This window comes from Pezoporus flaviventris, unplaced genomic scaffold (genome assembly GCF_033815535.1).
Source record: "Pezoporus flaviventris isolate CSIRO_AGI_PZ_B2104156 unplaced genomic scaffold, CSIRO_AGI_Pfla_v1 ptg000002l, whole genome shotgun sequence".
Classification (NCBI taxonomy): Eukaryota; Metazoa; Chordata; class Aves; order Psittaciformes; family Psittacidae; genus Pezoporus; species Pezoporus flaviventris.
The window spans coordinates 68797119-68820696 of NW_026892550.1; the positions used below are offsets into that span (position 1 = coordinate 68797119).

General features: G+C 45.6%; 1 protein-coding gene across 7 annotated transcripts in view; it reads left to right on the forward strand.

Moving 5' to 3' along the window:
* SHROOM3 (shroom family member 3) overlaps positions 1-23578 on the forward strand; it is a 143362-nt gene that overhangs the window by 99669 nt on the left and 20115 nt on the right. For 6 of the 7 annotated variants that reach the window (XM_061442836.1, XM_061442820.1, XM_061442829.1 and 3 more), the window contains 2 exons: positions 11297-11425; positions 21172-21303. In XM_061442836.1, the coding sequence (XP_061298820.1) occupies positions 11297-11425; positions 21172-21303 (261 nt within the window). Of the gene's footprint in view, positions 1-5783; positions 5847-11296; positions 11426-21171; positions 21304-23578 lie in introns of those variants that run through there. The other variant, XM_061442870.1, reaches the window with a different exon arrangement.

Genomic DNA, 23578 nt, shown 5'->3' on the forward strand with positions numbered 1-23578 from the left:
GTTGTAGCCAAGGAGTTTGCCTTGTGAGACTATCATTTTATTTACATTTGACATCTTTACATTTTTACATTTATTTACATTTGACATCTTCTGCCTGAGAGCTCTCTTCCTCCATGCTAATTTCAAGTGCTTACTGCGCTGCAGTCCAGATCCCAGGACAGTGCTGCTCTGCACTGGGGAAGAGAGCCCTTAAGCCAGCGAAGCCCCTCCAGACCAGGGAGGTGTGTGTTGAGAGGCAGATTGAAAGAAGAAGATTTTGTGGGGCCCTGTAGCTTTGTTTGAAGGATGCCAGACCTTTAGGCTGGAAACTGTTGGCTATCACTGTGTGAAGCAAAAAAGGAGCTTAGTTTCTAAGTGGCTAATGACTTTACTACCTTATTTCTGTCAAGAGTTTCTCAGGGGTGATGCTGATTAATGTCATGTCCTTTCCCCAAGGCTATCCCCTTCCTCTTCCATCTTGTCAGGCTCAGCCTGACACCATTGATTAGGCTACTTGTCCCTGATCTGTGAAGAATAAATATTGACACTGATGGCTGTTTAATAGGATTTAGGTTTGCTGTTCACACTGTGAAAGAGTTTGGCACTTCTAACTCAAATGACAATTTGTGTTTGGGACTGGCTCCACAAAGACTCCTTAAGACATCTTAAGCGACCTGTGAGGAAAGTCCCATTAAAAGCTGATAGGCATTTAGGCTAAGTGGGGTTTTCTGGGTTTCCCAAGCTCTCTGAAAGGTTCTTTATCTTCACAGTAGCAACTTCATGTTCTGGGAACCCAACAGGAATTGGGCATTTCCCTGGAAATCAAAGCCAAATGCTGATCTCTGGTGTAATTTCTCTTAACTGTACCTGGAGTCACTTCGCCCCATTGGTACTCAAGGGCAGCATCACTAGCCTTGACCTGACCTCCTCCAGGTGAGTATGTGAGCTTCCCCCAGGCTCCACAGGTGCTAACCGAGCCCTGCAGCATATTTGAACATCCCAAGTCCCAACTTCGGATCTAGCTTTGAACCCAAGGAGTGATTTGGGTGTAGACTCAGGGTTGTCAGACCAAAGCACAGTAGACAAGGTGATGGGAAAGAGTTATCCTGTTGGCAGGGCACATAAAAGAGCTCCCACACAGGGCTGTGTACAGGAAAGATGCTTGTAGTATCTCCTGAGCAGGAGAAAGGCAGAGGCCTGAAATTTTTGCATTCCCTAGTCCTATGATTGAAAAAAAATGTTCATGACTTCTTTACTCTTAGCAGTTGTTCATGATTTGGTGATGATGTTATCAATCCCATTTCTAAGGCTGCATGAGACTTCATCATGTAGGGAGAAATGAGTTAAATCTTTGCTTAGCTGTGCTGTGCAAAGACAATGTCTGAGAGACAGCAGAGACCCAGCTGCTGGCCACTGGGAAGGGTTTTGTGGCTCCAGTGTAAGTTTCTCATCCATCTCCTTTCAGTGCTAACCATGAGACTGGAGCTTACTTGTCTTTTCCACCCTCACACTGAAGCATAGTACTGGGTGAGAGAGACCTATCTCTCATCTGATACGTCTTGGCCCGGCTGTGGTCTTCATCCTGTTCCAAATTGTTGGATAGTTCTCATCTCTGCCAGACTGGCAGATGATAAAATGTATATGACTAACCAACAGATATTGATTTATTAGCTTAGCAGCCAGCATTTCTGTACCTTGCCTTGGGCACAGAGTCACAAAGTGCTCAGAGGGCAGAGCCTTTGCTTGGGACACTTGTAACTCAGATGGCTTCAGGTCCATGGCCTTCACTGCCCAAACTGATTTGTAGCTGCATTTATGGCTGGAGTTATAAAAATATATGATATCACTGCTGCAGGGGGACAATAACCGCAGCAATTGTACTCCTTAAAAATACATATGTAAGGAAGCGATCAGCCAGATTGCAAAGCTATAGTAACTTCATTTTCCTCCTTGCTTTTCTATGCTACAGTCCCTGAGAGCTACAGGTCTCTGAACTCTGTACAAAATTATGCTGCAGGTGCTGCAGATTGTGTTTTCTAAAGCAGCTGACCAACTCCTTATCTCCTTACTCTGTCTATACTCATTTCTCACTTGAGCAACTCTGATGAAGTCCTAAGGAAGTAAATGAATGCTGTGTTGAGTAAGGGATTCAGGAATTTGTCCAGGAAGAGGTGGGTGAGTGGGATGGAGAAGCAGCTCCTAAGAAGCAGCTCATCTTCTGGGGATTAGGCATTGCTACACCCATGAAGGAGATACAGGCCTGAACACTCCACCCCTCACATTACTGCAGTTCAAGTCTGACATACCAGGAAATACTGTGAAATAATCAGGTGAGAGAGCAGAGACAGCTCAGCTGCAGACTTGATGGTGAATGTTCCCCATGCCTTTGGCAAATGTGAACATGAGGCTTTCTTCTGCCCTTTCTGAGTGGAAGCTTGGATTTTCACTCAGTACCCACCACTTAGGTGAGTATTTCAGCTAACAGCTCAGCTACTGTTCCAGCACATCAGTAACAGCCATATTTTCAAAGGAGAGCTACTAGGGTAACATTTCAGGACTTAATTCCTTAAAGTACATGGGCAAGCCGGGAAGAGAGACCCAACTCTGCTGGTGGAAATGATTAATGCCCTTGCTTGCTCATCAGTGCAAGAGATCTCATCCATCTGCCACTGGGACAGTTCATGTAAGCACTCCCTTAATTTTTAGCTTTAAAGCATTTAAATTGTGGGTCTGAACTGACTTAGTTTGGTTTATCTTTAACATCTTAGGAAGTGCTCAGGCAAAGCAGTGCACCAGCAGATCAAGTCTGGCCCCAGCTCCTGCTTGCTTCTGGGAAAGGTTCCTGGTGAGGGCTTGTCTTGCCTTTCAGTCTGCATCCCCTGGTCAGGTCCCAGGTGGGACATGCCTTGCCTGACAGTCAGACCCCTCCCTAGGATGGTGCTTTTCTATCTGGATAATGTCACTGTTGGGAAGTGTAGAAAGAATAATTCTGGAAAAAAATACCTTCTGCTTATTGGATATCTCTCTTAAAAAACATCACTATTTTTTCATCATGGAGGGCTTGTAGTCTTTTCCCATGGAATCATTTGAATTCTGTAATCCTAAGATGGAAACTAGTCTTTATTTTATATGAATATGGCTTTTGCTTCCTTCTTACAGCTGCCTTTCTTTGTAAGAGCTGCAGTTATTCTGGATTTTATTTACGGTTGTCTTTAGAGCCGGCTTGTGCTTTGTTTTGTACATAAATGCTGTAATTTATACAGAATGACTTTTGATCAGCACTGGTATACCTTGGAACCTGTAAAGATAATGTGATTGTTTTACCTGGGTGTGGTAGTCATGCTTAAAGGGACAGATGTGTTAATGATTCTTCTGCTTGCAAGAGTGCTCCAGTACATTGTCTTCATTTTGGGTACCTCTGACTAACAGATCTGAGCACTTCTGCACCTCAGAGAGGCTCTATCCCCATCTTTTATAGTCAGGTCTGAAAGACTGTTCCTTGTGGCCTCGCAGTCCATGAAGAGGAGTGATGTTCTGAGTCCCCAAGCAAATCCCACAGCATCTGGTGTGACTTGATCTCTCTGAAAAAAATAGAGATTTTCAGTAACGGTCCAGAGCAAGTCTGTAGATAGTCCTGTTAATCATGGGGTGGAATAGAATGAAAATTACGTTTCTCTGTGGTTTTACTTTTGTTTTGAATTAAAATGATTCCATGGGAAATTACTACAAGCCCTCCATGCTGAAGAAATAGTGTGTTTTAGAGAGAGATAGCCAATAAGCAGAAGGTATTTTTCCCAGAATTATTCTGTTTTCTAAGGGGGGTAAACTCCCTGACTACAAGGTGCAGGAAAGCATTTCACTTACAAGTAGAGTTGGGGTGTAGAGATTGCACTCCACTATCAAGCAGTGGTACAAACCAAGACAATTGGAGCCTCTTGCTTCCCACCTCCTGAGAAGGTGAGATCTCCCCTGAGCAGGCAGAGGGCTCAAGAATTACCTTTTGTTATTTATCAGTGTGTACAGCCAAGGAAGGGTGGGCTCCAGTGCCTGAACAGGCTCTCTTGGTGGTACTGTGGCACAAACAGTAAGCTGTAATTGAGTATAACTGTAAACTTCTATTACAAAAAGCCAGGAATTAAGTAGGGATAAAAGCTAATTTCTCAGCCCTACAGGTTCTTCTTTCCAGCTAGGGTTCAGGTCTTTTTGGCAGGGAACCATACACTCTGACCACCGGCTTGGCAGTGCAAGAAAAGACTCTGGGCTTCAGGGCTGCGTGCCCAGCTGCTGGCCTGCACACTGAATTCACACACTGAACTACTCATGCAAAGCAGGGGAAGGCCCACAATTTAGGGTGTCTTAAAAGGGTGGCAGTCTCTGGGGTTGAGGTCTGGGTGCAGTGGAATGCACTGGAAAGACCAGAGTGAACACTCCGTATTGTGGACCCAAGTGCAGCTGGCACAAACCAAAAATGTGCATGTGAGTGCCTTTCTAAGTGCCCAGTAATCTTTCAGGGCAAAACGAGGATTAGGTCTCTCTCGCAGACAAAGAGGGAGTTCATTTTCTCAAAGGTCCCTTGGCCAATACCAAATGAAGTGAGGAACCCAAATGAATGCGAATAGTCCTTTCAGATCTCTGCTTGCCAACAGGTACAGTGCTGAAGCAGCTTGCGTGTGTGTCTGTGCAAACATGGTGCAGCCAGATTGAGGGATTGGGGTCAGGTCAAATAAAACTCCGTCCAATCGCAGAGAAAATGGAGAGCCAGAAAAACTGCTATCAGATAGGACTAGGCAGTATTGCGCTGTCAAAATGCAGTCTTCTTTCTCCAGACATTTTCTGGGTGGTCCTGGAGGTCAGTGCTCATTGTTTAAGTCAGAGTTGCATCAAGTGAAGAGCCTTTCTCAGAGCAAAGCTGTGTCTGAATTATTCCCAAGTGACTTCTCAGCCTTTCTGTTTCTTTGCCCTGGAAATAACATGTGCTCGGGATGACCACATGGGAGCCATGAGACTGAAAGAGATGGGTGCTTGAAGGTGAGATGGATACATCTAAAATTGGCCATCCCAAGAGAGCTCTGTGATTTCTTAGCCTTTAATCTGTCTTCAAGCAATTGAGGAAGCAGCAGTTTTGGGTTGTGAGCATTGCTGACCCATCTGAATCCAATATGTGGATATTATTGTTTCTACTTGAGACTTGGATCTCACTGCAGAATTCTGGGAAGAATACCTAATTGCATCCCAAGATTAATGTGCTCAACGAGCCTTATTGAGATTTCAAAACCTATCTTGCTCTGTGTTAGGATGAAATAGTCCTTCCAGGGGTTTTCACAGATGGAGCTTGTTGTGCTTTGAGTTGTTACTGGAGCAGCCTTGAATTCCTTGTCTACCTTATTAGACTGTGGACTTGAACCTGGCTCTTGCCCAGGTGAGTGTCTCAAGTGGCAGGCTACAGATTTTACCCAGGAACTGAGAGACTTTTCCCAGCAAAATCTTTAATCAAAACTCTGCAGGGAGAAGTTTCAGTTCAATTTAGAGGAATTCTTCTGATAAAAAATTCCTTTGTCCACATATTTCCAGTTGGTCCTGGCTCTCTGTGTGGCTTGAGTGGCCCCATGAGCACAGACTGACAAACCCGTCAGCTAAGACCCACATGTGCTCTGTCCAGGAGAGGACCGGCCCTCTGCTCTGACGCACAGGGCACTTCCACTTCAGCTAAAGGAGCTTCTGAGAGCCTGACAGCTATGTGGATTATGGGCTATTTCTGGACCAGCCACAAGAGGTAACAAAATAAGCAATACGTAAGCAATCCAGTCTTTTCACTTGAGGTGGAGCAGGAGGACCTGCAAAGCAGCGTGCCCTCTGGTGAGAGCAAGGTGGGTGCCTGGGGTGAGTGTAGTCAATCTCCTCTTCTGCAACCCTTCCCAGGGGAGCCCTCTCCTTGGAGGAGGCAGGAAGAGAAGGCTTGCTGTTTGCCAAGAGATGAGTGACTGTAGTGAAGGCAGAGTTTTCATTCACAAGGAGAATCCATTCCTGCTTATCAGCTGCTGAGAGCTTGCCTGGAGCCTGCAGGATGAGGATAGCCAGAGGTGAAGCTACCCAGCTCCCTTATATCACTTGGGTGCCCTGTGACATTGTGTAACATGGGTGCCCTGAGGATAAACTGGCAGCCTTAACTCCTTCAGCTCTCTCCTCACAGGGCTGTCGGAGTAGAGTTCTGCTTTGTTGCTGCTTCTCCTTTTTTTGTCTTTGCTGTGCTGTTGGATGTTTCTATAGTTGAGGAGGGTTGCCTCTTGTTTTCTGGTTTAAGACAAAGGAAAAAAATATCAGGAATTGCCTACTGTAAAACTTGGAAGAGTTGCTCCTTGCTTTAATCTCAATTTCAGAGGTGTCAGTGTGTGAGCAGTTATTTTTGGAGGAAAGCTTTTAATTCTGATAGCATTTATAAACACTTCTGTCACTCCTGAATGACTTAAAAATCAGAAGTTAAGCTGCATGCTCTCTTCTAGGAATAACACTGAACTTAGAAGTAATGAGACATTAAAAATTACTAAAACTATTAACATTTGGAGGTTGATCCTCTGGGTCTTAGGTCTTCTGTTACTGTGGCAGCAAACCTGGTGTTAGCTTAAAATAAGTAATCACGAATCCAAGAGTTGGAACCATAGAAAACACCAAAACACCCATTTTGAAAAATTTAAAGACAAAAACTTTAATTATTTTTAAATATAGTTCCAGGGGCTGTGTAGGGATGAGTGCAACTGTATCCTAGTCTCATACCTGGCACTAAGACTTAAGCAGAAAGGCCGAGTACAGGGTGGCAGTGCAGACAGAAGCGTAAGGCTGATGTGCTAGAACACAAATGCTCTGAGTCGTCAAAACTTCAGAAGTTTAATTTTGTACAGCTTCCCTGTGTAAAAGATGTTTGCTCTTTGAGTATTACAGCCAGGCAGCTCAACAAACACTGCAGCCATTCCTCAAAGCAAGCAATTATTTCTGTTACTGCCATTGCTCAGGGAACAATTTTTTATGAAACATGGAATTTAATAATTATAATTTAAGAATATTCCTTGAGAATAATATCTCTGTAGACCCTGGCTGAAATTGGACAGCCAGTTCAGGCATAATTGTTGGAGGATCTGCTAGGCAGAGGCATGCACCCCCACTTAGTGTCTGGGCTGGATTTAGGAAACCAATCTGTACTGGAATGTGTATAAATAAGGATAAGACAAGTGAGAAAGAAGAGCCAAAAGGTGGAGATAAATGGCATGAAATGTTTCAAGTATGCAGCAGGTAAGCAGAGGTCAGCACAGGAGGGAGATAAGGCAGCCAGAGGAGGTCAGTCATATGTGGTCAGAAGCAAAGGATGTCCCTAAAACAGTGACTGAGTTCTGCTGGGATTGTGGCACTCAAGAAGGGCGTGAGACATGGGATGGCACCAACAGGCAAACCAGTCCTATCAGGCCATACTTTTAGATACAGGAAAAACTGAGCAGAGTGTCTTTGCACAGCTACTCATTAACATGTGTGGTATTTAATACCAAAGGCACCATGGAAGCATCAAGTATAAATAACAATTCAAAATTAAACATGAACTTTGCAGAAAAGGAAAGATTTCAGAGGCTGCTGCCAGCCTCAGGTGGGAGGTAAAGGGGTTTTAAATAGACTGTGCTAGGTTTCCTGTCTCCCACTTGAGAGCCCTAGAAACAACATGATAACACAAAGAAAGCTGCAGGCCACTCCTTGCTGGAACTACATTTTAGCTATGCAATTGTGAGGCACTTTGCAATATCAAGAAATAAAACACAGCTCCGAATTTACGGAGCATCCCGGCAGGCTGGGTGCTGGTGCAGTGAGCCATCACGCTGTGCCATCCGAGGAACAGCCCAAACTTGACAAGAACAGTCACCCTGAGGAGAAGGTGTGAGTGGTGGTAGTCAGGATGCAAGGTAGGACCTCAAGGATGGTCTTTGCACAAGAGTAGCTGGTTCCGTGCTATGAGTGAAGAATTGGAACAGGCTGCCCAGAGAAGTGGTGGAATCGCCACCCCTGAAAGTGTTCAAAAACCATGTAGGTGAGGCCCCTACTTTAGTGGTGGACTTGACAGTCCTGGGGGTAACAGTTGGACTTGATGATCTTAAAGGTCTTTTCCAACCTGGTTGATTCCATGATTCTATAAGAAGTGTCTTTATAGACATAGGCTGCTGCTGAAGAGCTGCTGGGCTCCATCCCTGAGGCATGTATGCTTCACTGGTGGAAGGAACCTCGTCTCTGTGTTCCCCACTGGGCTCGATTAATGGTGTTATTTATAGACTGGCTGATTAGTTTTCAAAGTCTTACTGAGCCTGCTGCTCCACACAGAGCTCAGTCATTATAGATTTTTAAGAGGTTCAGGAAAAACTCCATCGCATTTCCTTCTTATCCCTGAGCAACAGCCCTCGAGCCCATGCAGACACTAATTAAGGCTTCTTTGTCTCTGAGAGGTAAACCCCAAAGTTATGCATGCCAGCAAGCATGGGTTTCTCCCTGGGCAAGGGGAACACCCAAGCTGCTTAACCTCCCACTGCTGATTGTGAGGGTCAGATCTGTGTTCATCCATATGGGAACACTTGGAAGTGACTTACGCAGAAAGCTTTCCTTGCAGCATAGTGTAGGTCTGTGTTGTCTCTTGCTTTCTTTAGGTGGTTTGAGAGCTGTTTTGGTTTGGTTTGTGATTTTTTTAAACAAATAGACTCCTGTGGAGACAGGCTGAGAGAGCTGGGCTTGTTCAGCCTGGAGAAGAGAAGGCTCCAGGGAGACCCTAGAGCAGCTTCCAGTGCCTAAAAGGGCCAATAAGAAGGCTGGAGAGGGACTTTTTACAAAGGTCTTAGGGACAGAACAGGGGGAATGGCTTTAACCTGACTGAGGGGACATTTAAATTAGACATTAGGAAGAAGTTCTTCCCTGTGAGGGTGGTGAGGCCCTGGCACAGGGTGTTCACAGAAGCTGTGGCTGCCCCATCCCTACCAGTGTTCCAGGCCACGTTGGACAGGGCTTGGAGCAACCTGGTCTAGTGGAAGGTGTTCCTGCCATGGCAGGGGGCTGGAGCTGGATGAGCTTTAAGGTCCCTTCCAACCCAAACCGTTCTATGATTCTGTGACCGTAAGTGCTGAAAGATCATTTGGCTGTGGTGACTGGGAAGCTTTAGGCTCTTACTCCTCTACATCAGTTTCTCAGGCTGCTGATGTCTCTTTAATGTACTTGCTGCAAGGGCTATTTCCCAGTTCTAAGTATTGTAACTGGCTACTTCAGGGGTAGCTGACTGGAGAGAAGGCATGAGCAGCTTTACACATTGGAGGAGTACAGCTGTTGTGTAGCCAGGGAGAGCCAAAGTCTTATTTTTAGGAACCGAATAGGGAAGTTAAGACTGAGCACTGCTGGAGGTGGATTAGGAAAGCTCACTGCTGATACAAGGCGTCTGCTATGGATATAGCAAAGATCTACACTTACCTGTGTCAGTATCTGCTTTCAAACAGGTTGAAACAGCAGTCTGAAAATTACCTGGAAGAAATCGCCTTGACTCTGGAAGTGTTTTGGTGGTGTGATGATCTCTCTCCTGAGAGATCTGCTGTTGGATCTCTGTGCTGAGAATATTTCCCCTTGAATGGGAAACAGCGCACCACTGTCAGCAAGACGTTGGGCTTCAGCAGGATATGCAGCAGCCTCACCACAAATTTGAGCTGTGCTTACGTTCTCTCAGGGCTCTCGAGAGAAATTTGTCATGGGAATCTCTCCAGGGCAGCATTGTAGGGGTGGAAGTGCAGTTCTTTGTGTCTGGGACCATGTCTCCAGTGTTGCCATACAAAGCCTAGAACAGAGGACTTTGTCCTTTAAACACTACAGCTGTAAATACATTTTGCTTGCAAAATTTTATACCTGTTTGTTGATATAAATTATGTACATTTTTTTAACTTCTCATTTGTAGCAGGCCTTCTGTCATTTCTCTATCTTGCAGTGAAATCTCCTCTAAAAACTATTAATTTCTCATGGTAAACTCGGTAAGCAAAGAGGACTGAAGCAGATAATGATATTGGCACTTTGCAGGGCTGCAGAGAAGGAAATCATGCTCCTCGTGTACAGCAAGGCTGGTACAGGACCAGGGAGGGGAATCTCTCCAGTTTGATGAGAGGCTTGACATCATCTCAAGAGTAGAGACAAAACAGAACAGGATTTGGCACACAGAAAGGAAAAGCAGCAAAGGCAGGATTTGAGGGGAAAATGTAGATTAAGCTAAGCAGGGCGAGCAAAAAGGCTGTTCCAATCTAGGTGAAAGTGCTGCTGCGCTTCCCTGGTATATCTCATCCGCATTGTGAGGCTTAACATTCCTGCCTGGCACGTGGGGGATTGGGGAGGGAGCGGGGAAGGGAGCACCGAGCTGAACACAAAGACGGCTGGTCTCTCACCGGAATGGCATTCAAGCCATCTCAGCTATCCAAAGCCCCAGCTGCTGGCATGTGCGCTCAGCCTGCAGCTCAAGCACACAACAAGAAACAATTACAGCTCACCTCGGGCCCAGGCGTGTTGTGGGTGAGGGATCCTTTTAGGCCTGCTTTTATTTAGTGTGTGGCTTCCTTCAGCAAGCAGAAAGTTCCAGTCTCTCCCGCATTTTGGCGCTAAAAATGGGAGCAAGTGGGAATACTGGTTTGTTTCAGGCTGTCCTGTGCCTGGGAAAGGAAGGAGATGAAGTGATGGTACACCATGTTTGTGTGACTTTTGCATGCGTGGGATGAAGCAGGGTAAATATGTTAGCTCAAATACCAGTGGAGGGGAGGTAGGCTTCTCTTCCTTGCTCTCACTGTGTGGACCTTTCTCTTAGCTTTTCTCTTGTGTGTTCAGATCATTCTCTGAGCTCTCATAAGGTGTTTACATGTGAAAAGGGCATATTTCACAGAGGAACCTCTGAATTCCACACCTGAGGATTTAGAATCCCAAAATGAGGTTTGCACAGTGGATGCTGCAGCTGATTGAACTTTTGTGTGCTGGGAAGCAGCATTGTGGTATCATGAAGCTCCTCCAAAATGACTGTGAGGGGTACTCACAGGGGATGGTCACTTCCTAGGTACAAAGGAGAGCAAAATCTCACTCTTGCAGCCTGCAACAACATGGAGACAACAACATGGAGAAGAAAAGGGATACATGTGGCTTTGACATTTTTTTGTTCATGTTAAAAACTATGCCCCCTGGGTCTGTGTATTGCCTTCTTCCCTAAAATCCTCATCAAATATAGGATACAGGGGCTGAGGTTTTTGTGTGTTGATGTTTACATGGCCTTGGTTTCTTCTGACAGGGACACACATGCAGCAAAGGGATGCACTGACCTGTCTCCCAGCCCACTCAGTCCAGATTGTGTCACCACTGAGTTTCCGCCCAGCAAAACCACGTGGTCAGGAGGAGTTAAGTTACGGCTGAAGACCAGGTGAGAATGTGTCTATCTGTGTCCCTATCTGCTGTGTTTTGTGGCTGCTGCTCTTGGAGAACAGGTGGCAAACTCCATTTCCCTCTCATGGGAGTGAAGGCAGCAGTACTGCTGGAATGGAGCCCTGTGAAACCCCAGCGTCTCCAGCATTAGGCAGTGGTAGAAGTCCAGGACAGTTTCTTAATGTCATGCCCACATTTTTCCATGGCTTCCTTGCCCTCAGCATGGTGCCAGGGAAATAAATTCACCTTTTGGGCCTTGAGTCAAACATCAACTGAATGTCTGTATCGGCTAGTGTTGTGACAGAGCCCAACTTCCTTCCTTTGCCCATACAGCTTAGGACCAAATCCTCCAGCATTTACTCAGCTTTTGCTGGCATCATAGCCTCTTGCATCACTCAGATGGTAATCTGGATGACCTCATAGATTTTTTTTGTCTCAGTCTTCTGAGATTTGCACCATGAAGTCAAAGCAGTGCCTTTTATTGGCAACACTGAATTCAGGCCAGAGTTACTTGAAGTCACCAAGAAACTGCACGGATCTCCTATAGCTGGAGGAAATGTGACCTGGCACCTGTTAGTGAGCAGCTGAGAAAGGAATGCCACATGGGAAGTCACATTCTGATTTTATCACCATAAAGAAAGGATGCACTTTTGGAGTAAATTCACTGACCCCAGTGGTGTTGCTCTAGGTTTTAGCCGCTGCAGACAGTTATAGATGCTAACCCTGCATGGCCTAGGTGGCTGTAAAAAGAGGAGAAAAGGCTCACCTCTTCCCCCTGTGTTCATGTGTGTAACCTCACTACATATGTATTGCTTACCTCCATCTCTTGGATGGAGCAGGTTTTGCAGGCAGAAGTCTCCCCTCAAGGTAGTTTTATCAGGAGGGATTCATCTCTGAGTAGAGAGTGGGACTCTGCAGTTCCTGAGGTATGTGACCCACGGCAACTTTGGGAAAAGAGCTTCCATACATCTACCACCTTTCTATAGCAATGAGTTATTCAGCATATGCTGTCTGTAAATCCTACTTGCCTGTCCGTGTAATAGCAGATCTTCACAGAAGCTCCAGAGTTTAGTGTTGGATTAATTTGGCTGCAGAGCCCTTGTTTTACTTTACTTTTCCAGCAGAGTCAGAGGCTGTGCCTGCATATCTCAGCTTATCTCAGGCTGAAGCTTTGGTTACTAATGAAAGTTGCTTTAATGTATAAGAATTTGAGTGTGGGAAGGTATTTCAGACTCAGCAGCCCTTGCTTTGGCCACAGGACTGGGTGCAATCCCTCCGTCTGTTTACTTTCTGCAGACTCACCCCAGGCAATGAAAGCTCCAGGCTGTCAGCAGTCTGCTCAATTTCTGGAATTTGGGGTGATGAATAAATGTCCTCCATTGGAGGGGAATCCAGAGCTCAGGTTCCTCAGGTGTTATTGAGCACCTGTGGAAAGGAGCAGCATGGCAGCAGTCTGCAGCTCACCCTCCCGAGTGTACATTCAGCGATTGCTCACTGAAGCTTTGCCTCATTTCCTCCACTATGCAAAATAAACAAGGCCAGGGTGTATTGCCAGCCTGTGCAACCACGTTACTACAGCTCTACCCATTGGTAAAGGGCAATCTGAGGTAAGAGGGAGGGAAGAATTAGGTCTAATCTAGATTCAGGGGTGTTTTTCAACAAAATATGTTTATTACCAAAGTGATTGAAAGTTTCCCTGAAGCAGAGGATGGATTTGTTAGCTGTTCAGTGGCTTGAGTTGTGTTAGATCACTGCAGGTTTGCTACTCAGCTCACCCCACTGGTGTAAGCCCCAGTGATATACTCAAGGACGGCCACCTGCTCCCTGCAGGAACAGTGGGAAGGTGGGAATTCCCAGCTAGGAGTAAATCACAATTTACTCTGGCTAGTTCACCTGACTAGCTAAAAGTTTTAACTCCCCTTGGTACCTTTTGCTCTTTTTTGACTTGCAGTACCTCAGCAAGCAGTCTGTGAACATATCCCCTCCCCATATGTGTGTATATAGGTACATACATTCAGCACATGCACCTAAAGGACTTTCCTCTTCTCTCCCATTTGTCATTTCTACATGAGCACTTTGGTGTGGAGTTTATTACTGTAGTCTGTGATTTGTAGCCCTGTAACTCAGAGAAGAAGCCAGCTATGGCTTGAAAGCTGCCCTGAAAATCCCCTTGGTTACCTGCCATGACTCATAGTCCACGTTCTGTTGGGATAATCAGGCTCACAGGGCAGCGTTCCTGCTGCCAGCCACCAAGTTCCTCCTAAGCACTGAACGAAACAAGGAAAACACATTCCTTCCATTGTTTCGAAGTCTCTCCTGTTGCAAGTTGCTGTGTGTTTGATATCAGGGTGAGAAAGAATCCAAGCTATGCTTGTTTTTCTGTCTTTTTAACAAATTTACTGGCTGGAGAAGAATGAGGAAAAATTATTTGAATTAAGCCTGTTGGGCCAATTCATCAATCCAGGTAAATCAATGCAGCTCTGTGGCTTCTGCAAAGTCGTGGGCAGGGGAAGCCACTGTAGGATTTGGCTGCCTGTGCCATGAGAGATGATGTGAATGCCTGGAGCAGACAAGAAATAATAGGGTCCTTTTCAAAGACTCTAAGTCAGTCAGCTGTCTCTTCCACGTCTGTTCTTTCTTCCTCTCTTTCCAGCAAAGGAAACAGAGTAAAATTGTAGCAGGAAGTGCAAAGCTGCAGAGAGTCTGTAATCCAGTGCTCACCAGCTCCTCATTCTAGCCTACACGTGCTCTAACTACCAGGCAGGAGACTGTCTTGGCTCCCACATGTCCAAGCCACAGCGTGGTGTGAACAGCACAGATGGACTATCCTGGCACCAAGCACTTTCTCAAAATAGACCTCTGAAATACTCTTTCTTTTGCAATTTAAATCATACTTAGAGTGTTTGCTTGGTAATGCTTTCTTTCAAAAAGAAAGCTGTCAGAAGATCCTGGTAGGACAACGTCTGAATCCGGTAATCAACAAGAGTGAAGCTTGTATACATCACCTCTCACACTAACAACCAAGGCCCTACTGTTCCTATTCAAGCCTGTTGTCTGGTTAGTGTCAGGGAATGTCAGTTGGACCCTTTCTTTGTGCAGGGCAAAGTTCTCAATCTAAATATTGCCTGTCAAACATATGCTTACGTGAGGGAAAATGAAGCTGCAGCACCTGCCCTGGCTCCTATACTGCACTCTGCGGTAGGCCTGTGATTTGGGGTGATTTTATGTAAGACACTTCACCTGTCGAGGCCTTTGTTTCCTTTCCTGGAAAAAGGATAAATGCCCCTTTCTTGGATAAGACAACCAAAGAAATGTGATAACCCAAGAGTGTGACATACAAGACCAATAACCGTTAATTACACTGTTTGACTGTTCCTAAGTTCAACTAAGGAGCAATCATTCTCATAGCTGCCATTGCCTCTGAGTGATCCCAGCATTTCCTTCTGCAGCTTGGGCTGGAGAGCATTTTTTTCAAAAAAAAGGCAATTTTTTTTTTTCTGCAAACTCTGGGAAATTTTGCTGCAGCACTTGTGCTTTCATGCGCCTCAGCCATCCACACCTTGTCGCATACCAGAAGCAGCATGATGAATGCTGCTGTGGCCTTAGTCACTCCCATCCATGGAGTCACTCCCATGCACAAAATAATCTTTCTGCACCATTTCTGTCTGCCTGCTTTTGGTGAAAGGAGGGAGAGAAGAGGAGGATGAGAAACAGGCTGTTTCCTGCATGTGGAGTTGAGAAAAATGATGGGAAAAAATATGTACATCCAGACATGTGGCTGTCATCTCTGCTTTCTCACAGTGCTTTTCTTTCCAGGGGTATGTTGGGGAGTTTCTCTCAAAGACTTGGTGATGGTGGTAGGAAATCTGAGCAGAAACCTCTAATCCTCTGCTTCCTCACCACAGGGGGACTTTAGGGAGCCCACTACCTGTCTCCCAGCTCTGATGTGGCACCCAGGGCCTGATGCAACACAGACATCCAAGTGATGCTTGTCAAAGGGAAAACCAAATAGCGTCTGACAGATCAGCTGGAAGCAACATGCAGGCACATCTGCCTCTGCCACTGGGAAAGGGGCTGGAGAGAGAAATGAGGCCAGACAGGCTTTGGGTAGAGCCCTGAGCTCAGCTGGGGTATTTTTATCAGGTTTCTATCAGTTTTTTTCTTAGTTTAAGACTGAGACTGCTAAATCTATGAGATACTCTGAAGGGATTTCCTGGGTGGGCAGTTGTCCTTTAGAAGTTGCAGAGATTAACATACTGGGGAAAAGAAGGTTGTTTCTTGGTATGAGGACATTCACACATTTCAGCTGAATCTTATGAAGTGAGGGGGTTTTAGTCTGAGCATAAAGAGGGTTTTGGGGGAAGAGACTCTCCCTGTCCTATAGGGGTGAGAAGACACTCTTGGCCAAGATGCAGGACATGAAATATCATTTCATACAGTTCAGGACTTTTTTCTAAAGAGTCCTTTTTTTAAGTCAAAATTATGAAGGGACAGAGCTCACTCCCGGTGTCTCCTGCCCCAGAATTTACCAGAAGGGCTTAGCCAAGCCTAAAAAGAGAGATCCAGTGATAGACACACCAAGCTGAAGCCATTAGGGTCCAACTTCTTTCAAACTGGCCTCATCTGTTATGCTTATTTTTAGAACCATGACTGAACGTTAATTAAGAGCGACATTGCTTTGAGTGGATTGTAGCCTTGCTCTGTAGAAACCCTAATAGGCTTCTGAGTGCTTTAGTTTTCCCTTCATCTCCTGCTTAATAGCTAGTCACAGGGACCGCAGCAACACATTAGGATGCCTGTAGAACATATCCCTGTTATGCTAGTGCTCCTTTAGATGTTTCCATCTTGGAGACAGGTAAAAATTCAGATTGTTGTTTCTGCTTTCTGTTGGTGCAGGTACACCATCATCCTGGGAGCTTACACATGAAGGATCTCTCTGTATTGAAAGAGCCTACTGCACCATGCAGCAGGGTACAGCTCAGGCCATACTACCTCTACCACATTGTTATTAGTGTAACTTCTTAGTTACTTCTTAGTAACGTTTTAGTTTAAAAATATCACCAGCTTGAAATCTTTGCCACCATGAGGATGATGCGATAGGGATGGGCAGCTGCCTTTTTGGCTTGCTTTCTTGTTACTGGATGCCTGGGATCAGATCCAAAAGGCACAAGCTTTGCACTTGCATCCAAGTATTTCTCCTCTTCTACAGGAGGAGGGTGTCTGCTGCAGGACACCCCTCCTTCCTACCTCCCAGATGAATGGGCCAGGCCATCCCTTCCAGCCGCACCAATCTCCCGCACAGTCTCCTAGGCTACACAGCTGCTGGGAGGGGGAAGCATATCCACAGGGATATGCTGCACATTTGTCTGTGATGGCACAGTGACCCTCTTGGACTTAGTTCTCTAAGTCTTCCCATCTTTCTTTGTCATGTTAACAGCAGCAGCTAGTCAAACTCATCCCTGCAGGTCATGGAGAATGTGTCCCAGTGACCATTGCTCCTGCCTGGATCCACAGGTAGATTCTGCTCCTTGGGGAAAGATGCTTTTTTTGAAAGGCTTTATCTTCAGTGTTCCCTATCTTTGCTAAGGAAGTTTTTGAAGCTTGCTGGGACAGAGGAAAAAATGAACACTCAGTCAGTGGTAGAAGAATAATTGTTCACAAAAGGTCTCTTCAGCCATTTCAAATGACGTGTTTGACAGACATAAGACTGATGAAAACTCAACTCTCCACAAGCTCTGTGGGTGTGTTGCAGTAGAAATAGGTCTCTTTACTGGGGCATTGATGACTCTGTGTTGCTAATTGATCTGCCACAACATCCCCTCCCTAACTTGCGCTCATTAGCTTTCTAAAAGGCTGAGTTACATCCTGTTATTATCTGTGAGGATAAAATTCAGTCTGTTTCCTAAGGGAAGGTGCTTTCCTTGTGAAACCCTTCTATCTTCAGCATCTTCCTTTGACACTCTTATGCTACGTCTACTCTACAGAGCAAGTATGGCTTTGGATGGTTTTAGTTTGTAACCTTGGGAAAAACATAAATCAGTCTTTCAATTACACTGTGAAGAAAGCTTTGGATGGCTGTTCTGTAGATGCCGATTCATTTGTAGAGTTGCTAACAAAGTATCTTTATAAAGTTCCATCACTGTTTTGCATACGAAGCATTAAAATAATCTAGGGATTACACGGAAGAACATGCTCAGCTCTTCACAATAAGCACTAGCTACAGAGCTATTAATGGTAAAGGGCCTCAGGAATGTCAGTATGGTCCTTGCAGCCCAGACAGCATCAAGCCTCTGTCAGACTGCATTAGAGGAGACTGCTAATGTGCTGGTCACGTTTCTTGTCTAAAAATGATGTGGCTCATATAACAACAAGGAGCATTCAGATAACAGCAGCTGGACAAGATTAAAGACTATTCTTTTCCCTTTTTTCCAGTTTACGTGGTGAATTTGGCAATATCTGGTTGAGTAATCAGTGTTACAGCTGCCATGGAGCCTATTTAGATGCCAGCACTGCACCAAGGTCCTCTGCCTTGTCTGGGTATCTTTGCTCCAAGGCATTTGTCGTGATGCCCAGGTTATCTGATCACTGGAGGTGTCCATGAGGAAACAGGGGTCTCTTTTCCAGCTTTGGCATTTACAACAGAGGGATCACTTTCTCCTTTATCTGAAGTGGAGAAATTTTTAGTACTAAGATTGTCCAGATGTTTTTACAAGTGTGGTGCAGCCCTTGAGGAACTAGTGTGAAGGATAGGGGGATGAAGTAGTTTTGTTATTTTTGTTGTTATTATTATTATCACTATTGTTATTATTACTACAGTTCTGCATTTTGAAATCTTACAAATGCCTGGAACAAAGAGTGAACTGTTGCATCTGGCTTTGTTGAAGGCAGCTGAGCCATGCCAAATTTATACCACTGAAAGATCCAGTGATTTATTTGTCTTCACTCAAGTCAGGAATTTGCAAGCTTAATCACTTGGCCAGTTTGTCTGGGATGAATCAGGATCTCATGTTGTGGGCTTTACAAAAATGGTTCTGCCATTAAACTCTTTTGAGTTTAATCTTGCTCTGGTTTTTATTGCTTCCGAAGTTGTGCTCTGCAGTAAACCAAGTGTAACCAAAAGCCATTGCAGAACTGGCAGATTAACCATGTTCAATTCCCCTTCGATCTGTAATAAGAGATGGCTGTTCTCCTTTAGAGAACACTGTGGAGTGAGCACCATGGTGCTCACTGTCACATTGCACACCAGTTCCAGTACTTTCCCCTAATTAGGCAATAATAATGATAAAGAAAGAGGGGAGATTTAGATTAGACATGAGGAAGAAGTTCTTCCCTGTGAGGGTGGTGAGGTGCTGGCACAGGTTGCCCAGAGAAGTTGTACCTGCCCCATCCCTGGCAGTGCTCAAGGCAAGGTTGAATGGGGCTTGAAGCAACCTGGTCTAGTGGAAGGTGTCCCTGCCCATGGAACTGGATATACTTTAAGGTCCTAACCCAACCCAACCCAAACCAGTCTGATTCTACGATTCTATGCTAAGCTTAAGGAGGTAGGGTGAAGCAAGGTGCTATTTTCAGGTGCTACAGAAGGCTGAAGCTATGAATGTCTTGGCATTCCATGAACAACCCCCCCCCCCACAGGCACTGGCAGCATCAGCTGTGCCTTGCTTTTACACCTTCAGAGCTGCAGGGAGAGTCTTTCAGTTGATTCCTTGGAGACAGGATCAGACCCAGTGTTCTCTGCCTTTCAGTGAACATATTTGCACAAACAACCCCATACTTCCATCCTGGAGATGCCCTGCATGAGTCTGCAACATAAGCTGGAGATCATGTGTACTGCAGTGCTTCTTGTCTTGGCTTAAGCTTGGCTAAGATTCGGTTACCCTTAATCCGTGTTTCCAGGATCAGGTAGGTGTGGAAACAAGGCAAGGTTATCCCACACAGAGCTGGCATGGCAAGTCTTCTGACTGAAATTCACAGCTTTGCTGTCCATGTGTTGTATTATTACAAGGATATTGACCAAAAGGGTTTAAAATACCTGTGGCTCAGAAGACTGGCTACAGAGCTCCCTGCAGCTTTTTGCTGATCAAATCAAAGGATAAGATGCTTTGCTGTGATCATTCAGTTTGCTTTCACAAGTAAAATTAATGCTGTGGGCTCGTTCTACTCTAAAGTACAGAGTCCTTAAATCTCTGCAACGGAAAAGGCAAGAATGTGGCTTATTCTTAACAGTTTGTCCCATCTGGCAGTGTTCAGCTTCCTCATTTCTCTGGGCAAGGAACTTAACAAAAGATCTCTGTTTTAAATAACACCTACACAAGTAATGGTAAAGCAGCGCTCAGTTCAGCTTGCCCTATGTATGCGTCCATTGCAGCTTTCCTTAAGACAGCCCTGTCACAACAAATGTTAAAAGGAAAAGAATGTCACTTTTTCTTTCCTCTTTTAGCTGCTGATAAGAGAGTGACCTGTGCTTCTGAAATCTGTATGCAAAAACTACTGGTGAAGTGGTTCTACCTCTCACTTTTTGCCAGTGTTTTTCCATTTCATAGAACATCAGCCAGTGCTGGCATTTATTTGTAAAAGACATAACCCTAACAATCATTTTTCACTTTGTGCATTTTCCTGTACCATTTCTTTTCACAGTCCTAGGCAGTACTGAATAGCCCTCTTTTGGCATCTGGTATCCATCTGCAGAGGGCATTTTAATCTGTTTACAGACTTATTCAGGACATGCTTTACTGTGACATTTTTAGTGAGACAGAAACTTTAAAGATGTGTCATACCGTCTTTTTGCATTTATGCTTTCTAAGTAGTCAAGGTTGTCCTGCAGGCTGTCACATTTGGGACTTCAGTGGTACATAGGCATAGTGCTGCTCCTTGTTCTCACAGGGAGAATGAGGAGCTGTGGAGATGAGCGCTAGAGCAGGGGAAGAGATCACCCCTGGAAAGCAGTGAGAAGATTAAGGACACGCCGAAAGGCTGGGGGGAAGCAGAGTCTGCAGCATGTTCAGGGTACTTGATTGCTAATCCCCTGCTTTGACTTTCCATTGCACCATTATGTGCTTTAAATAAGGTTGCTGATACTTTTTTTCCTGTTAAGAACTGATGGAGGCTGGCCTGAGCCTTGATGATTTGGTGACAGCACACACTGCGGGGGGACAGCTGGAGGACACATATTGTGGCACTTGGTAGTCATGTCCCTTCCTGCATTTTTATCAGCACTGAGGAGAGATCAAAACAGCATTGTGCATGCTCCCACCCCCTCATGGTATTGGATCCTTTAGATAACTTTGCCAGCTGCTACTTGAAAATTAAGAGAACCTTTTGAGAATAGCGCTCCTTCAGCATCCATCACAATCACGTGTGGGAGTCCGCATGTAGCCCAGCCTGTAAACTCATCCCTGTGGATGCGCCCCTAGGCTCATCCCAAGTGAGGAGGCTTCTGGCTGGGAGGTAGAGGGGAAGACCCTCTGCATTTGGCAATAACTCCTTTGTCTGCCTCTTGTCTTGCAAATATTGGGGGAGTGCCCATGCCTCTTGTCTTGCAAATATTGGGGGAGTGTTGTATGAATGTCAAGAACTGTGTGTGATCACTGCTTGATTCGCTGGAAGAGGTGAGAATATAGCAATGAAACAGAAGTGAGCATGAGCAATTTTAAACGTGGCTGTTGGTTTTACTTTACATTTCATTCACATCTTCCATGGAAGAGCTGGGCTGCTGCTGATGTGCAAAATCCTTCTGCTTTCACCTAGGCGGAGTGAAACTCCAGGCCGGCCTCATTCCTGGCATTCAAGCAAACTTGCGGAGAACCAGCCCAATCCCAGCATGATGCAAATATCTCAGGGTACGCTTGGCACCCCTTGGCATCAGTCCTACCACTCCAGGTAAGCACTACATGGCTGTGATCCTGTGCTTCTTGGGCAGAGAGGTAAAGCCGAATCACATCATAGAATCATAGGAGGATTTGGGTTGGAAGGGACCTTAAAGCTCATCCAGTTCCAACCCCTTGCCATGGGTAAGGACATCTTCCACTAGACCAGGTTGCTCAAAACGCCATCCAACCTGAGCTGATAGGTTTACAAACAGCCAGGTCGTTAGGATTAGAGTTAGGAAGGCTTTGGTTCCTGTTTCGTTACCCAGATAAAGTAAGTGGCTGTGTTTTCCTCCTTTAAGTGCTCTATGAGGTGATTAACAGCTAGGAAATCAATTACTTTTAAAATCCCCCTTCCCACCAAGATGGGAACCCACTGTCAGGATGTTAATGCAGCTTTCTATGGAACCGGTTGCAGGAGCTAGAGTCTTGCTCTGCATCCCATGGGCTGTCCCTGTGTAGAAACACAGCATGGTTTTTTCCCCAGCAAAGGAAAAGAAATCCAAAGTAAAAGTTAGCCTATAAAAAAGAAAAAAAAAAAGAGGAAGGAAAGGGTGTAGGTACAGGGCATCTGTGCCTGTAAGCATAACCAAGCCACTCTCAGGAGCAGCCAAGTAGTGCAGCACCAACAATACTCCCCGGGTGAGAAGTTCAGCAAGGGATTTCCTGGTTTTGGCTATCACTTTCTGCAGGGGTCAGCTCTATCATAGCTGTATGTGCATGGCTGCTTCTGTAAGAAGTTAGCACAGGGGTTTATCAGTCCCCAAAAGACTAAACTAGTAACCTTAGTGCTGTTAAAAGAAGGTGGTACAAGGCCACTCTGGTTTTGGCCATGGGAGACTGGAAGCAGTGATGGGGCTGTTTCTGTGAGGCCATGTAGTGTGATGAGTATGGGGAGGAGACAGACCCCTCAGCTACCATCAGCAGTCCCAAAATGTATTGGGGGTAAATCCTGGGACAGCTTGAGGGGGTTCAAGTTTAAATTCTGCCCTTTGAGGGTTTTCCCTGGAAAGGCAGAATGATTTCAGGTGTGGGAAACTCTCCTTCTAGCCACTGTATTAACACATTTCTCTTACAGGCCAGACTGAGCCTTGGCAGAGGGGAGGAAAAAGAAAATAGCATCAAAAAAAAAAAGTGAGGAGATGGTTGCAGAAGAATATATGTTCTTCTCTGGCCTTCAGCACAGATTATGCTGTAGCAGATTCGTTTCCCACCGAGGGGCTTTGCTTCCCTGCCGCAGCTCCTGGCAGAGCACTTGGCAGTACAGCTCAGTCTCCGACGAGGAGCACGGGGAACATCTAGCGGCCAGCACTGCCAGGGAGATGCTTACGTGAAACTAAAATAAGAGTGGTGCATTTAAACGAGTAGGCCAGCTTTTCCCTGAGAGTTGCCATATCTCTTTCTGCCTGTGCCTGTGTTCCTTTGCATCCCTCTGCAGAGCTGCTGCTTTTTTTCCCTTGAAGGCAGGATTCCTCCTGCCTTTTCTCTCTCTTAGCAGCCTTCCCCTCTCTGTCTGTCCTTTGGGCTTGTGGGTATTAGTCCAGCTACAGGTGGAGGTGGCTGGTTGGGATACAACTGGAGGAAGCTTTAAGCTTTTCAGCAGATGCTTGCTGGGGAGGGTTTTACCTGCTGTCTCCTTGATTTCCAGGCTGCTGTGCATCCCCAGCTCCACCGCTACATAGAGCAGGGTTAAGTTTGTTGCTCCAGTGGAGCAAAGCACATAGAAATGGAGCTTGCCTTTCCAGCTTGCATTCTGGCAAACCCAGGTTCCTCTCCGTTCCTGCTTCCAGCTTCAAGCCTTGCTCTACCACCCTTCGCATGGGACAGCAGTCTTTCCTTTCATGGTGCTTTCCTGTGGCTCTGCCAGCACAGCGCACGTAGTTGCACAGGGAACTAGAGAAAAACAATATCTAAGTGAGTGGAGCTGGGAACAGAGGGAAGAAGAGTGAAATCCTCAGGCTACAATCCCAAATCCTCAATGCATTTGCTTGAATGTGGGAGAAGAGATTATCCAGGGGAAACTGGCTCCCCTGTAAGGAGGGACTGTGGCTGGCACAAGATGCTCCCTTCTCACTGATGGAAAGATGTCCAAATATCCTTCTTTTTGAAGGCAGTGACCCCTCTTCTGACACACATGTACCTCAGAGCAGATGCTAAGATGTCCTGCACGTCCTCCTATGTGAGGAGGTGGCTGTGAAGACTTCCTGGGGCATTCTCAAACCCCTTCTACTGTTACACCTCCCACTTGCCTCCACACACAACCACATGCATCTTTTCTCTGTCTTGTC